The sequence below is a fragment of the Xyrauchen texanus genome, chromosome 36, assembly GCF_025860055.1.
Source record: "Xyrauchen texanus isolate HMW12.3.18 chromosome 36, RBS_HiC_50CHRs, whole genome shotgun sequence".
Taxonomy (NCBI): Eukaryota; Metazoa; Chordata; class Actinopteri; order Cypriniformes; family Catostomidae; genus Xyrauchen; species Xyrauchen texanus.
The window spans coordinates 23,304,176-23,322,253 of record NC_068311.1 but is presented as its reverse complement, the minus strand read 5'-3'; the positions used below and the strand labels follow the sequence as shown (position 1 = coordinate 23,322,253).

The window sequence follows — 18,078 nt, the reverse complement described above, 5'->3', positions numbered from 1 at the left end:
ACAACACATTTAATAGAAAATATATTATATATAGATGTATTCAACTGTCCAATCACAACGCACCGTAACGGATGAACTGTGCTCAGTGTACGGGAAACCCTGCAACAGGGAGACAATGCCCGACCAAATCTGACATATTACATAAGATACATTTTTTTCTGGGATTTATGCTAAATGCTCCCATGTAATGATTGCGTATGGATAAAATCTGCAAAGTTGTCCTTCAGTAAAAGCAAATACTGTGAGAAATGGAGTCTGTCAGTGTAACCCTTCCATGCATAGAGATTACATCTCTCAGCCTGTCTTTCTCTCTGTGGAAAGCCATGCATCTTCTTTTGTGGTGCAGCCAACCTTGTGCAAACTGTTCTACAACACAGGAGGCACTTTCACTCACACACACACAAAGTTTTTATACTGAAATAATATGTGACTTGCTTCATCATTTTGAGACAGACCGAAACATTTGAGACCGAGTAATACATAATGTGTTTTATGAACTAAAGTAAAAAGGAAAGTCTCACCATTCTAATGATACAATTAGTCTATTCGCAACACTTTACAATTAACAATAAGGTTCTATTTGTTAACATTATTTAATTCATTATGTATAATGTACTAATAATGAAAAAATATTTTTAATAGCATCTAATAATCTTGGTTAAATGTTAAAGGGGTCATGAAATGGTGAATCAAATTTTCCTTGATATTTAGTATATAAAAGTTAACTGTACAATAAAAACACTGTAAATTTCAGAGCTCAAAACATCCTCCTCGGTCTAAAAAAGGAAAAAAGAAAAAGGAAGCCCATTTATTGTTGCCACCCTGCTGAAACATTAGTTTTAAAACCTCTGTGTTAGTGATATTACGAAACATTGCTCATTTGTATTTAACACATCCCACAACATGCGTCATTGCAGCCTTGGCCCAGCCCACTGGCGCGCAGGTCAAAGAGAGCAGGATGAATAGGCCTAGTGTGGCTAATTATTCCAGAACACCTAAGGGGACCCATCGGGACTATTTTGAATTATTTTGTATATATATATATATATATATACATTATATATGCAAAAATATATATATATATATAACATGAACTACACAAACATCTCTGAACGCTGCTTTTAAAAGACGCGGTGTCAAGTTACAACTCTGAAGAGGTGACGCCATTCTCTTTCATTCAGCTGCTGTTCCTCTTGTTTTGAGCACAAACTCATCACAGATGCGTTCTTTTGCAAATCTGCTTTATTTTTAATTGATGGTGTACGTAAACATGAAATAGATGGACGTCTTTGACCGTTTTGGTGTTTCTGGCAAACTGCGCCTCAGTGCGCATTTTGTGTGCGTCATTTCACTGTGCTTTGGACTATGTATGAGCATTTTGTTTAGCTTTTTTTTGGCTCATATCAGCATGAATTGTTTGTGAATCAGTCATAATATGATTCAAGCCTCGCAAAGGAAGTGGTATTGAAGGATGGGGCATTTAAAAACACTTGGACCCGATCACAAAAACATAAGTAAATGGTTTAATGCATAAATATTTAAAATGTCATTTTTAAATATATCACTGTTTGATAGTTTATGGTGATGAGTTTTAACAGTTGTGCTTGAGATGAGCAGTTTCATATATTCGGCTGCAATGTGTTGGATGTGAGTTGTGTAAACCCTAACATTTTATTTTATAATGTTGTGAAGCTTGTTCATACTCTTCCAATTGAGTTTAAAAAAATGTCTGAATTTGAGGGGCTGGATAATGTTAGTCAATCATAACAGTGAGCATTTACATTGAAGTTTAAAGGAGACGCTGAGGCCAAAACTGAGTGTTTCAGTCAGAGCGCCAGAGGCAGGGTGGAAAATAATAATATAACACTAAATGTACTGTTTTGATGTAAAGAAAAAACAAACAACTTTAATAACATAATCAGTGTACCACAGGGAAGATAACAATATATTTTTTTATGTATTTTATGACCCCTTTAAAATTCAAAACAGCTTTCTGTCTGTTATTGATCAAACAAACAGATAGTCCTGCCCTCAATTCAAGCCATTGGTCGAGTCATTGTATCGGTATGGACAGGTCACTCAAACCTTGAATTCTTATAGTGCCACAGACAGTGTTTACAGTTTTCAAGAAAATTAATCAATGAATGACTTACTGTCTCTGCATATTAAGCTGGGATATGGGAAAAGTATTTTAACACTGAAAAACATACATACATTAACAATAAAAATATAAATTATATAAGTGTTCATTGTTAGTTCATTATGCATTCATATTATAAAAATGTATTTCAAACCGTCACAGAGATATAATCCTTTAAATGTTGCCTGATATAATCCATTGAAACTGCATTGTACTTTAGTGCATAAAATCAAAACACATTTCTAGGTCAAAGTGATTCAAGTGAAGTGAGTCACATATTTGCTAAACCTTCTTAAACCATCTTTTCACCAAGCTATTTATATTTTCTCTCCCCTACCCCAAAACCTAAAATTTGCATATTTAGTTTATTAAGCAGTTTTCCTCATGGGGACTGTTAGCCTGGCTCCACAATGTAGTTTATTTCATGTTTTAATATCCTTGTGTGGACAATTTGGTCCTTGCGATGTAGGCAAAACCTGAGCAAGCAACACACTCACACACACACACACACACACACACACACACACACACACACACACACACACACACACACACACACACAGAGAGAGAGAACCGTATGGAGACAAAGGTTCAGCCTGTATCTGCCTGCAGCTGCTAGCGTGATAAGGGCCGGTATGTTTACCAAATTGCACCGGCCCTACAATGTGAAGTTTATTCTGCCTATTGTGAGGCAGTAGCATTCCAGAAGCATTAGCCATCTGTGCATGCAAGCAAAGATAAGATTCTCTGATTGGCCAGATCGCTACACAGGGCCTAGGCTGATTGGTTACATGAGAGAGCTGTGAACTCTTGCTTTGTGCTGCACTAGACTCTGGGACATTAGGTTCAAATAATCACTCAGAAAACAAATAAGTAAAAGCCAACAGTACAAGAATGTGTCTCTCATTGCAAGGTTTTTATCAGGTATTGCATCGCTGATTAAAGCAATATTCAGTGTTAAATACAACTTAAAATACAACTTCTGTCGACAGCATCTGTGGCAAGCTGACGATTACCACAAGAAATAATTTATATTCCTTCCAACAGTTTATGAAGACAAAGAAATTAACAAAAAAACAAAGGGATAATTCACCCTAAAATTCTGACAGTATGTTAACCTCATGTTGTTTGTTTCTTCTGAAGAACACAAAAGGAGATTTTAGGCATAAAATTAAGGACTGACATCATCAGTTACCATTCATTATCATTGCATCTTTTTACATACAATTAAAGTGAATAGTACCGAAGGATGTAATTTTACCTATTATCTCCTCTTGGGATACACAAAAAAAAAAAAAAAAAAAAGCCATGGCCCCATTTACACCTGGTGTTAAGATCCGTCCACACATGATCAGGCGAGCCACATCGCGGTTTACACCTGGTCGTTTAAATGCGTCTCCTATGAGCACTTGTGTTTGGAAAAAAGGGGAGGGTCTCTAATTTCATGATGACAATCATGTTATCATCAATAACTATGTCAATGTTACTGTATGATAATAAAATGCAAATAAGTCATAAAATACAGAGAAAGCACTACAAAACCGGTGCGCTGTTTCTCCCAAATGCGGTTGAAATTTAATCTAAGCTCAAACGCAACATTTAGAGCAAAATGATCTGTTGTTTTAATGGAGTACCCGTGTTAACCTGAGCTTCTGATGTGTGTGCTTGTCATCAGTGTCACTGCATGTTGATATCAGACACACTGAAGAAGATCTGTGAAGTTCTCGTCCTTGTGCTTTTTCTTTTTTCCTTTTAAAGCCACCCGTAACCAGCAAAGTTTTTGTTTTCTTGTTTTAGCGCAGCGGTTGATTGACAGGAGAAGGGTGGTGCTTCGCTGCTGTCCGGGACGCATTCAGGACGGATAGCATACACACCTCGAATGCAATGTGGTCACATGCGGTTTAGACCTGTATTTAACACTCACCACTTGTGATCGGATCACACGTAATGCATCTTAATACCAGGAGTAAACAAGTCATGTCGATTTGGAACAACATGAGGTTTAGTAAATGATGACAATTGTCTTTATTTGGGTGAACGGTCCCTTTTAAGGAATGTATAGCTGGTTCAGTAAAAGTTCAAATCAGTAGCATTTGTAGAATAATGTTGATTAACACAGAACGTAATTTTGATTCAACCCTCAAGCATAAAATCATGGTTACAGTGAGGAACTTACAAAGGAGGTAAATGGGGCCTCTAGCTCAACATGCTTGATTTAGTTTGCTTTTCAAGGAATTCAACAGTTTCTCTAAAATAATGGTGCGATGAAGCAAGAAGTGTTATGGGTTCAGGATAAATGGGCTGTTTTTGGCCCCTACACACACACACTTAAGAACTATGACACACTACAGCTGGTCTGGCCCAAAACAGACTGCAGAATATATTGCGTTCCCCCTCTCATGTTCTTCGACTGCCAAAGTAATCTCAGCTCCACACTATCTGCTTGATTTGACAGTACAAGCCTGTGTGACAAGGAGGAGGGCGTGGCCGGGCCGAGAGGATTCATGCCTGGCACAGAGTTGCCCAATCAGCAGGAGAGAGATAAAAGGAGGAGCCAGAGAGAGAGAGAGAGAGCCAGAGAGAGAGCGAGAGAGATAGATGCATGCAGCAGTGTTTTGTGTGTGCGCTTTTGTAATGTTTCAGTTCAGTAAATGATGACCTTGCTTATGTTGAATTCAGTAATTTTTTATTGTTAATCCGGTTCCTGCTTCCTCCTTTCCTGATGAACGAGAGGCTTGTCTGTCAGAGCCTGTAAACATTAAGTTAATCCTTGATACTGGTTTGCACTTAATATCTGGACTATGTTACAAGAGAAATAGTAGCTCTAAGTAGCAGTGAGCTGCCTTGCTGTCTACTGCCTAAAAAGGCAGCATCTAAATGACTGATGATCCGATTTTTAAATACTTTATTGCATGTTAGATTCACCTCGAAGATGGTTAGTTTAATTCATGATTCAGAACTCTTTAAGAACATATTTAAATCCCTATGGAAATAATGTGATTTGTTGTAGTCTATTTGGCACCTTATGAATATGTCATGAGTGTGCCTATGATGACTTAAAGGAATATTCAGGGTTTAATGCAAGATAAGCTCATTCGACAGCATTTGAGGTACAATGTTGATTACCACAAAAATGTATTAATTACAACCAGTTTCTCCTTTTTTTTAAATAAATAAAAATCTGGGTTACAGTGAGGCACTTATAGAAGTGAATGGGGCCAATTTTTGGAGGGTTTATATGCAGAAATGTGAAGCATATAATTTTATAAAAGAACTTACATTAATTCTTGTTAAAACTCATGTATTATTTGAGCTGTAAATTTGTTTAAATTTAAATTTTTACAGTCATTTTAGACTTTTCGGTGTTACGTTATCATGGCAACAAAGTTGGCTATAACTTCACACAGAAAAGATCACACTAAAATCATGGTTTGAAACAAATCATTTACATTTTATGGCAATACTTTTGAAACAGTGAGTATTTAATGTTTACGGATTGGCCTCATCGACTTCCTTGTAAGTGCCTTACTGGAAGCCAGATTGTTGCTTTTTTTGAAGAAGGGACGAGCCAAAACCTTTTTTTTTGTGGTCAACATTATGCCACAAATACTTTAAACTGAGCTTAAATTTTATTGAACCCAAAATATTTAATTAAAATTCTGTTTAACACGCCTCATCCAACCAACAAAGCAACAGGCAGCTCAGCCTTCCACAGACACGCTTTTTGTGCTCGAGACGCGTTTTTCAACATCTCAAACTACATTTAACTTGCCACAGCGTCCAAAAACACAGCATTTATGACTAGAAATGCTGTAAAACAGTGAAACGCGATGCAAACAAAGTGAGACACTTGGAGACAAAAGTACCCCTCTGACAAATGAGTGCATAGACCAACATTTAAAAATAGCTCAGACGGAAATACTGCAATAACAGGGTTATGTTCAATGATATAACTACAATATAAAACAATATTGTGACTTTTAAGCCACTTTTTGTATTGTAGAAATGCTTAACTTGTCTGCTGCTACAACATACTGTATTGTATATGATGTAATGATGTGAATGATAATATTTATTATAAATAATATTTATAATTATTTTAATTAGTATATACTTAACTTGGGGGCCTTTATCCTAAATATTGATTATATGCGATTAAATGGGTATTTCACCCAAAAATAAAAATTCTCTCATGATTTACTCACCCTCATGCTATGCCAGATGTGTCTGACTTACTTTCTTCTTCAAACACAAATGATGATTTTTAGAAGAACATTTCAGCTCTGTAGGTCCATATAATGCAAGTGAATGGTGACCAGAACATTGAAGGTTCAAAAATCAAAAAGGCAGCATAAAAATAATCCACAAAACTCCAGTAGTTTAATTCATGTCTTCAGAAGTGATGTGATAGATGTGAGTGAGAAACAGATCAATATTTAAGTCCTTTTTCTCTATCAATTGACACTTTCACATTCTTCATGCATATCACCACCTATTGGGAAGGGAGAAGAATTTATAGTAAAAAAGCACTCAAATATTGATCTGTTTCTCACCCACATTTATTATATCGCTTCTGAAGACATGGATTAAACCACTGGAGTTTTATGGATTACTTTTATGCTGCATTTATGTGGTTTTTGGACCTTCAAAGTTCTGGCCACCATTCACGTGCTTTGAATGGACCTACAGAGCTGAGACATAATTCTAAAAATATTTGTTTGTGTTCAGCAGAAAAAAAGAAAGTCATGCACATCTGGGATGGCATGAGCGTGAGTAAATGATGAGAAAATTCTTCTTTTTGGTTTAACTATTACTTTAATTTGATTCATTATATGACACATCATGTCATTCATTTGATTACCATTTTAATTGATTGGCAGCCCTACTAAAATGTATATAAATTATGATTAACTAAAAAAAAAAAAAAAACAGTAAAGCTTTGCTGTTGCCTACTTGGTTGTTTTAAAGTTAGACTAGGCAACTGTGTAATGGAGAGACCCAGCTAAACAAAACGAGCTGGAAATGCCTGAAACTCAAACCATGGCATAGCAATGGCACAGCCAAATCCCATCCTGATGATCTGCCATTTTTGGCCATGCCACACACATAGAAAGAATCAACAGTGGCAAGAGAGCTAAAATGAGGCTAATCATCTTTTAACTACTGCTACCGTCGCACTTTCTCCAAGACTTCCGCAAAGTTCAAACAGAAAAAACAGAAGATAAGAGTTATGAAAATGTTGTCTTTCCTCCCTCTTGGCATGCGGACTTGAAAGATGGAGAGGTGATCAGGGACATGTAAAAAAGAGAGAAAAAGAAAGAAGGGCACAGCTGTTTTGGCATTCACTGGGGTTAAAGCCTGCACTCCATGTGCTTACCATTCAACTGCAGCGTCTCTTATTTACTGCATGTACATGTTGATGATTGCAGACCGGGCTCCCAAAGGATTGTTTTACACAAATATACAGAAACAGATGGCACATCAAACTTGAGTGTAAAAGCACGCAAACACTCAGATAGTTGTGGCCAGCATAAAAGAAAAGGGTTTGACGTATAAAGGAGTTTCACAGTTACAAAATTTCACTCAATAAAACCCTTAAAATTTAAATTACACAGAAAATAACAGACGTACCTCTCCAGCAACAAAAAAGAGCAGTGGTGTCTCCTCCTCTTTGGCCTTGTATTTGGCCATGATCTTCTCTGCAATTGGCTGGATGAGCTCCTTTGCTGGCTCCAGCTCGCCTTCTTCTTCTGCATCTGAAAGAGTGAGGAAAAAGGGAGGGATGAAGAGAGGATGAGGAAGAGAGTGCATGCTATGTTTTCATTGGCTGGTCACCCTATGACTTCAGATTTGAGTTGTGGAGGAGCATACACTACTAGATTTCCTTGATAGTCAGCTTTAAAATATCGAATACACTCAGACTAGATGGAATCACAGTGTGAGGGTAAGAAATCAGAGTCGGTACCCATTGGAGAGGTGGCTGGATGAGCAAAACAGCAGTTAGAGGTGAAGAGTTGATGGCTTTTTAATGCCCCCTCTACTCTGATTTTAAAACACAACAACATCTTAAACTTGGTCTCCATACAGCCTCATATACGGAGAGTGAGGAGAGCATGATCATTTTATGCCACACAAATAGAGCTCACCTACGAACAGCACCAGACAGGGCCCTTCATGCAGCTGTACTGCGTTTGATTCGCTGAGCTCCAGCACGGGTCGCGGGTGCCACGGGAACAGCTGACACTCTGGGTCATTGAGAATCTCCACTCGCCCCTGCCGCGTGATCATGTGACCCTCTGTGTCCAGCAGAATTAGTGTGGGAATTCCTGGAGAGGAGACAGTTACACAAAAAATACTGTGTAATAATGTTGTTTTACACAGTGTCCTAACAAGTAAGCACCGAATGATAAATCAAATCTCTTCCTGACAAGCCGCAATGGCTTCATATATCAGTTCACTATGAAATCTCATTGGTCCAAATCTCATTCCACATCAATGGCCTTGATTTTCTATGATCCCAAAACCCATTACTTTTCATTACTCTTTATTATGGCTTGCGATTTGTTATAGGTACAGTAGTGTGTGAGGATGGTAAGTGGGGCTTAGTAAGTATCAACTCATCCAAGATGGATTCCGCACATTCCAGGCCGGACAGACCAAGAGCCGTTTTCCCCCCCTTTCAATGCATCTAACTCACCATAGAGATGAGACAGAGAAAGAGAGTTTTGATTTTAAAGGGGTTACTTACATTGCATTTTTTCAGTCCCACTTATACAATTTGCCTTTAACTACAATAAACTAACATTAAAATACACACAATACAATGTACTTATTGTTTAACTACATGTTTTTCAACATTCTCACAAGATTGACTGAGGTTGACGTATGGGTAGGTTTAGGGTTAAGATTAGGTTTAGGTTTAGGGTAAGAGTTGGGTTAGGGTTAGGTATAGGATTAGGGGTAAAGTTAAAAGTGTAACTACAGGTCTTTTTAAATGCAAGTACAAATGAACAACACCTATGTTCATAATAAGTACACTGTATCAAATGCTTAAGTGCACAGTAGTTAAAGACACTTAAAATATAAAGTGGGTCCATTTTTTCTCCAATTGTCTACATATAATCTTAGTCAAGTTTTTTGAGCCAAAGAACGTATTGATTTGGTTGCTCATGACATTTACCATCCTTTCTCTGACCCTTAGTATTAAACGGGCTGTTTTTTCTGCTTTGCCTTTAAGACTATGTTAATGCCCTCTTCCCATGTGAAATAATTAACAGTGCTTTGCTGGACTTTGCTGTTGTGTTTAATCTTTCTTGCTCTAACTCATGACTGGCAGACCAAGTTATAGACAAAACACAGAATAGTTCAACGAAAAATTTAATTCTGTCATCATTTACACAACCTCATGTTATTCCAAACCTATGTGACATAAGACCCTGGTATACTCTAGAGCAAAGTTATTATATGTTCTTCACTCAGAGCTAAAAAGAAGTTTGAAACAGAAGGTATACTGTTTGTGAACATTCAGACGCCAGCCACGCATGCCTCTGGGGGATGCGTTTTGAAGTAGATTTATGTACAAGGACGCACGCACAAGACTACATGCAAAACGTTAACTAATGTGACATTAAGATGTGTTATCAATGACTCCATGCCTCATTCTGTGTGTAGAATTTACATGGTCAGTAAAAGATGCTGTTTTTATCAGTCAATAATGATTTATAGTAGTATATATGCAATAGTTAATGTTTCATTTGGCTTCTTTACATTCTGCATTCAAGGCGCTAATGTGCTAACACACCACACGTGGCCATAATATGTACCAGTTACACTTTGTTACTGTAATTTATGATGACACTGATACTACTGCAAAGATGGGTGTCTAAAAGAGTGTTAATGGGCGAATTATAGTCAAAAGAATGATAATAAGAGGCATACTGCATCTCATTTTGGGTAGATTTGTGAATGGTATTCAGCTGCAGACGGCACATGAGTGAACCATAAATGGACACTTTCTATTTGAGTATTTAAGTAGATTTGACTCCTTTTGTAAACATTTTAACAAAAAACAAAATCACATGACATCCATCCATCCATCCATCCATCGTCAACCGCTTATCCTGTGTACAGGGTCGCGGGGGGCTGGAGCCTATCCCAGCTAACATTGGGCGAAAGGCGGGGGACACCCTGGACAGGTCGCCAGTCCATCGCAGGGCCAAATCACATGACATGTTCTTGGAAAATGTCTATGCGAACATTCGTACAGATATATGTAAGTTTGCGCCAGCTCGCTAATAACTCATGTTCATGTTGAGTAATCTCAGAGTAGCTGTGAGCCTCAGAGTAGGTGGTGTTCCAGGTCACACCATGTCCGATGACATGGACCAATGGCAGTAAGAAGATTTTTAGCAGCCGGTAAGAGGTTTTCGGGAAAGTTTCCGCTAACTACCTATTACAAATCACCAAAACAAACTCAAAACAACTTTGTTTTGCACAGATTTTGTTTCTTGATGACGTCACACCTGTTTGTTCTTCGATTTCTTATGAAGTAAACCGGGGCCTTCACTTTCTTGCATGAAAGCACAAATGGAGAAATATTTAGCAAAATGTCCAAGCTGCTCTTTTCCACACACTGAAAGTCAACAGTGACCAAGGTTGTCGCTGGTCCCCATCCACTTTCATTGTACGGAATTTGTATTAATTGTTTATCAATACCTTTAATGTATAATGTATCTGTTTGACTGCAGAAAGTTTGGACTAACGAGTGTTTGCAGCATCGTTTCAATAAATTGTTTGATTTGGTGCTGGGGAGGTAGTTTTGTCTTCTGAAAGTCAAAGTATGTTACAAAGTACAAATAATATATATATTTTTTTTCTGGATCAAGGAAAACGTGATTTCTCATTATAATGACCTTCCTATAAAGTCTATTTTTTACAGTGATTAAAAGCTATGTTATCATAACTGCGACTTGCACAAAGAGAAAGCAAGACCCAGAGACAGAAAGAAAAAGGGAGAGGTGGGGAATATCAACAGTAAAGTAAACTTGATTAGCCGCCCACATTCCTGAAGTTCTACAGCTCAGTTTCAGTTCCTGGCAGTCTCAGATATACCGATCGACAGCCAACGTGACATCAAACCTCACGCTGTTATATCAAACAAAGACACTTCCACCTGAGCCAAACCTGACTCAACAGACGTACCTTGGATTCCATAGAGTCTGTTGAGTCGTGACCGTCTGGCCTCATCTGTATACGGAACCGCCAACCACGGCATCTCACTGAAGTACTGTGTAAACGACTCCTCTGACCTACATCACATGACATGGAAAAAAGTATTAGGATTTTTGCAAAATGTAAATAAAAAAAATTGATAAGAGCTATTTAAGATCCTGCAGTGTTTCTAGGTAACTAAACAAATGATAGCACATTTGTGACAAATTTATGAACATGTTAACTCCTTTGTACAAAAGGTCAGATTTTTTTCCACTGAAGCACACAAGATACTCTATGGAACATTCTCAAATCATGCTGGGTAAAATGAACCATCGAGTTTTGCAAAAATGTTTAAACAGAATTATTTTCATTAGTAGTCTCAGACTTTGGGACCCCTTGTAATTGGTGTATGCGTCTTACCTATCAGCACTGACAAACACAATCTCGAATTTCTGCCCTGATTCTTTCACTTTCCAGTATGATTCCACCAAGACACGGGTTAAACTCCGACATGGAGGACACTAAGAGAGAAAACACACACACACACACACACACACACACACACACACACACACACACACACACACACACACACACACACACACACACACACACACACACACACACACACACACACACAATTGAAAAGAATGTAATATTCATTAAAACATCTCCTTCTGTGATCTTCATAAGAAAACACAAACAGGTTTGGAACAACACGAGAGTGAGTTAATTATGACAGAATTTGGGGCTTTTAGCCCCAATGTACCCTACATGTGTGCTCACAGATATCTCATTTGCTTGCTATTAAGATCTCAAACAAAAATCTTGAAAATCTTTCAGAGAATAAATGGCATGAACCTTGAAGAACTTTGACAAATCCAGTGACAATTTCTTCCCCAATAGAGCTTATTGTAGCACCATGGAACAGGACATTTGTATCTTGGTGGACTGATAAAAACCTGTGAACCATGACTCTTGGAAATTACGTAGCAGGGAACCAAGCAGATTGCGATTTCAGCCACCATATTGATATTCAGCTGTTATCAGGAAAAACAAAACAATGGAATACCCTTCTCTTCCCTTCAGTACCATCTGTTTCTGTGTATCTGCAAAGAAAAAAGGAAGCTCTTTCTATGTACAGAGTCACAATGCAATCTACAAAGCTACAGACTATTCCCGTTTCCTTGAGTAAACCAAGCAACGGCAACAATGCGTCCTCCTGGCACACTCACTCTAATGTAACTTTAATGGAGGTTCACTTTACGCTGGTTAGGAGTGAGGAATGCGGTGCTGGAATAATAAAACTGAAATTTAAAGCCTGGTTTTGTGGCTCATCTTTACAATTTGTCTGGGTTTGGAAAAGGTGGGGACTGGAAAGAAGCTCCTGCCCCACCGTGGAACCACGATTGTGGGCTGGCACACGCATTGCCCCGGATTTGCTAAAGAGACGGTATGAAATAAATTTGAACGCTGCCAGTCTAAAACGGCTCCACTTTGAATATGAATGAGTGAGTCATGTACTGGCCAGAGTATATGGGATGATGAAATTACTTTTATGGGTGGGAAATAACAGGATGTCTGTGGAAAAGCTTTCATATGGTGGGAAACCCCAAAGTAACAATAGTGCCACTGGATTGCTGCTGATGCCATTCGGAAGAGAACTGCAGCAATTGGCCGGTCCCTACACACACACATTAAACACAAGCTTCTCTAATCACATCTACGGTAAATACACAAAACCTAATGAAAACCCCATCCCAAAATGTACACTTTTACAATTAAACATGACTTTTTCTTTTTAGATTTTCTCAAGAAAAGTGGTTACTGGCCCAAGTCAAAAGAGCCCACCCTCAAGTCTCAATGATAATCTGGTCCCTATACATGACTCCGGTCCCACATTAAAATCAAATGTAAGGGCTTGTTTCGGCAGTTTTATTGTCCTGTAGATTGCATTGAAAAATAAATGGCACACCTCTCCTCAACAAGCTAGTCGATGTGAGGTGACATTCATGTCTGTCGCACTAACGTTAAAATACTAAATATGTGTTTAAACTTCTAAACTTAAATGAGCAATAAAAGGAATTTAACTAATCCGGTTCAGGTTTTCATTTCCTCGATTAATGATTTTTTTAGTATCTATAAATAAGAAAATGGAATTTACTGCACTCAGCAGTTTGTTACTAAATGATGATATAATTTAATCTTTGAACAAAACTATTTTTGCACATGGCGTTCACACAGACTTTAACTTGTTTATTTAATTCATTTATTTTTATAAAATACCACGTATTACAACAAAACTCACATTTTCACATCAACAACCATCCAATAATTAGCTTCTGAATTCTTGGTTAATTTCATGCGACATGACGAAAAGAACTAATTGCAGTTCGGCATGTTTTTAAATGGGTCATGGCATGCCTTATTTTTATTATTTTAAAATGTTCCTTAAGGTTCACTTATAACGTCACTAAAGTTTTTTGCACAAAAAAACATTCATATATTTGTAAAACATGTTCATTTTCCACCCTCATTCTGACCCTCTGTCAGAAACACTCGGTTTTGGTGCTGCTTCTCCTTTAATACGTGACAGTAAACGCACACTATTATGATTGGCTCTCTGCTCTTGACTGAGCTGCTCTTTCTACATGCCATATCACTGCTTGTTGCTACTGGGAGGGCTATGGAAGTGATTAAAGGCAAAGTAGATGTAGATTTGTTTTTGGGGAGGTGGCCAGATGCAAATTCTACCATAGTGTGACATCACAAGGTGGAGGAAGTGGAGAATGAGTCATTTCAACAAATGCTCTTTTAACAGTGAGGAATACATTTTGAGTTCTAAAACTTAAGAGTATGATTTTATAGTACAATGACCTCTTATATGACAAAGGATCAAGGAAAACTCTTATTACTCATGTCATGACCACTTTAATTTCACTAAAAAGATCACATTGATAAAAGTAATTTGGCTTTAGTAGGAAGCATTGTATGTTTTGTGATGTAGGTTCAAACAAACAAGAGTCTTTCATTTGGGAATTGGGCTACGCCGCACAATAGGTTTCGCACTGCCTGTTCAAATTAGTCTCAAGAGTAATTTGTTCGGATGTCAGACTACACTGGTCGCAGTACATGTTTGGCACTGCCGGTTAAATTTCACCATTGAAGTGCCACTGAATGATTTTGAAAGTCTTCTATTTCCGTTAACATAACTGAACGTCATGAAAATGTTTCGGTTCCAGTACAGATTCTCGGTTCCCAACCTTAAATAATAGTAATGCTTGACTTGGCAAACACCACTAAAATTAATTCATTTGTGAACCACTTTTTGAGGTTATTCCCAAAAAGGCAGTTTTATTAGATTTGGCTTAAACTTTAACCTTGGGTTCTACTTTTCAGTAATTTTCTCCCTCAAGAATGTCTGGGTAAGAAACACACTCACAAAAAAACTTACCCAGTGTGCAGAGAAGTAAACCCCTACATAGGATCCCTCGAGGGCACTGCTGTCTGTCGTCTGTCTGTTGTTCCTATACAAGGGCCCGGCCATCACCTCCGCAAAGGGCTTCGGCCCCCAGGGGAACTCCAGGCCTGCAGGACGGGTGGGAGCAGAGCTTAGACATGACTCTGATAACGGTCACATAATCCTCCATTCACTGCCAGCACAGCTACAGCAATTAAACATGCATACTGTGTCATTCAAATATTTATAATACACATTAGCCTTTTCTCTGTATTCAGTCGGCACTTAGAAATCAAATTGAGCGACAGATGCATATGAGAGCAGATGCCAAATCTGGTCTTGATGCGAGCTGAAATTGCTCTGGTTCGGGTTTGATTGTTGCACCGATGTTGAAATGTGGTCTTCGTAATCTTGTTTTTGATGCACAATTTATTTATTTATTTATTTAATGTCAAATGTTAATATGAGTGGGTTATATTTCTCCATGTGTAATGTGCTGGTGGTGAAATTTTACGTCAGCCATTGATATTAATAATGCCTTTAAAGGATTCGATCTTGATCTTTATAGTTCCAAATCTTCATCTACTGATGAAGATATTAGAAACTTTGTGGAACCATTAGAACTCCCTAAATTGACAACTGAGCAAAAAAATTCTCTTGATTTTGGGAGGAACTTGACGAGGTAAATAATGTCTTACCTACAGGCAAGGCTCCGGGGCCAGATGGTTTTGCCGCTACATTTTTTAGATCTTATGCAACAGAACTGGCTCCAAATTTGTTAGAAGTTTATACAGAATCATTAAAGAATGGAAAGTTATTAAGTTATTTTACTTGACATGCCATCTAAAAAATATGACGCTGCTGCACGAGATGCTGAAAAAGTAGCAAGATGCGGTGCAGCAGTCAAAGATGCCCATCTAGTGTCTGTTTACACAGGATGAAAATTTTAAAACAGTGCGAACAGAAGCAAAAATGTATTCAGTGAATGTAGGCAGTATAAATCAAGGCAGCTCAATAGGTTTTGGAACAGACCCTTTACATGATTGTGGTTCTTTATTACAGGCCTCATTAGCAAGAATGGGCAAAAAGCACTAAAAAGGTTGCTGCTAAGCGCTGGGATTCAGAAACACCCACACATTCAGTCAGGGACCTTTTGTTATGAAAAGGCCCCCTTCCCACCCTTTTAAAACCCACTGCTTCTGTATTTGCTACTGTGTACACACACACACACACACACACCACATATTCCAGTCCTCACATGCTTTCGAACAAAAGCTCTTGGCTATGTCATCATGGTGAAAGCAGATTTATCAATCATCCACTGCAGTGTTTCAGATTGGCACTGTGCACTGAGTTAATATTTCACTGTTACAGCTGGTTACTGTTGGAGCAGGGGCTCATTAGGCTGAGGGGGGCAATCTGTCATGTTGACAAATTCACAGACAAATTCTCCCCTACCAATTTACTTTTTCAGCAGATATAGCAGCTCACTGCCATTATAGACGAATAACAACAAGCCTTTCTTTCGACTGCAAAGTGAAAGGCTTGGTGCTGTTATAAGAGCAAGATATAAAAAAATATGCAGATGATACCACTCAAGGGACTAAGGGCTGTCAAATGCATTGAGGTCTTTAATATTGTTATCATACAGAAGAGCAGTGAAGGACAGCCATGTAAGATGGTGCCAAGTCAAGTGTGCAATGTGACTGACTGAGAATGTTAAAGATGAATCAAGTTAAAGATTAAATGTGTAATTTCTGCACCACCAAACGGAATTGCAAAAACAATGATTCATCGAACACTATCCGTCTTCCATTCCATTGGTTGGTAAACCAGATACTCCTGCACCAATATCACACAACTGGTTGAGACATTGTTGCTGTGTCAGGCTTGTTGGGATGCTTCAAACAAACAGCAATGTTTTGGTTGGGCCACAGTGTTTCACTTTTTGGTGGGAATCATTCAACAAATGGCTTACTTCCAGTGATCTCTGCATATTAAGGTGAAATGGGGGAAAGCACTGAAAAAATGTAAATGGGTCGGTGGATATTGAAAGCTGGTACTTACCCGTCGGATCATCCCGTATCACCAGCAGGCCATTCCGACATACCACCTTCCCCGTGGCTGCATCAATGAACACCAGAGAGGGAATACTGGTCACCTTGTATTTGTTCCATAGTTTCATCTAAACAGGGAATAAAAAGCCAGAAATAAATGTAAGAAACTTTGGAATCAAGGCCATTACCATGAAAATGAGCGAAAGAATGAGGAAAGACTAAGGGACGAATTCACTTAACAGTTGCACCACTTTAGCTTGGTATTTTAGCATAAAACCTAGCATCTTATTCACAATCCACCTGCAAACATATTTTGGATTTTAGCAAGATTGGAGGGCTATTTTGACCAAACAGCATCCAAGGACTGGAACCATCCGTTTTATAATCGGGACATAAATCCAGGTGCATTTTCAACATTTCCAAAAACCAATTCAGATGACTTGATTCCAGGTTTCCCTCTCAGAGAGTGTGCTAGAGAGAAAGAACATGATTATCTAAGATCAATTCCTCTCAGTTCAGATGTTCACTCCACAAAACACTTTAATTTCAAAGCAATCCCCTTTCTAAGTATTAGCGATACAGTCATTACTTTCTCAACTTTCTCAATTCCACATGAGGCTTAAAAATAGGCTACAACACAAGCGCCCGGAGTTTAAACGGCTTCCTCTTGCTCTGAAGTATAAAGAGAATTAGAAATGTGGTGAGTTGAATTAAGTGCTATCCGCAGCCGAGAAGAGCAGGCGAAGAATTAGCTGAAAGACAAAATCAAACAGCTACAGGGCTGATTCAACTTTAAAAACACTGGCATCTGAGGAAATTAATGGGGAGCACTGCTTCTTTCTGCAATCTCGCTCACACTATGGCACACAGGCTAAAAAGCTAGCGATTAAACCTTCATTTGACAAAGATGTTTGCTTGTGTGTAGTGTCACGGCTGTGGGCACCACCGGCATCTTCATTCTTCACTAGTGATAATGGAGCTGGTAAATTATTCAGAACATGGGCGTGTGAAAGTCTAATGGATGAAAGATGGCTATGAAAGTAAACTACAATAACTGCAACTGACTGATGTGAAACACGTACTGCATGAAACACAGGTTCAACGAACATGAATGATTTATGCAAACACTGCTCTTCTGCAAGTATTGTAATTCTGAGAATGGGTATGGACATCCGAGTTATGGGTATGGACATCCGTTCTGTTAATGG

General features: G+C 38.3%; 1 protein-coding gene across 1 annotated transcript in view; it reads right to left on the bottom strand.

Annotated features, from left to right (window-relative positions):
• Positions 1–18,078, bottom strand: part of LOC127629555 (nucleoredoxin) — an 89,677-nt gene that overhangs the window by 5,933 nt on the left and 65,666 nt on the right. The window contains exons 2-7 of the mRNA XM_052106646.1: positions 16,881–16,998; positions 14,808–14,941; positions 11,774–11,874; positions 11,342–11,448; positions 8,287–8,466; positions 7,772–7,896 (exon numbers count right to left, since the gene is read on the bottom strand). Coding sequence (XP_051962606.1) covers positions 7,772–7,896; positions 8,287–8,466; positions 11,342–11,448; positions 11,774–11,874; positions 14,808–14,941; positions 16,881–16,998 — 765 coding nt within the window. The remainder of the gene's footprint in view (positions 1–7,771; positions 7,897–8,286; positions 8,467–11,341; positions 11,449–11,773; positions 11,875–14,807; positions 14,942–16,880; positions 16,999–18,078) is intronic.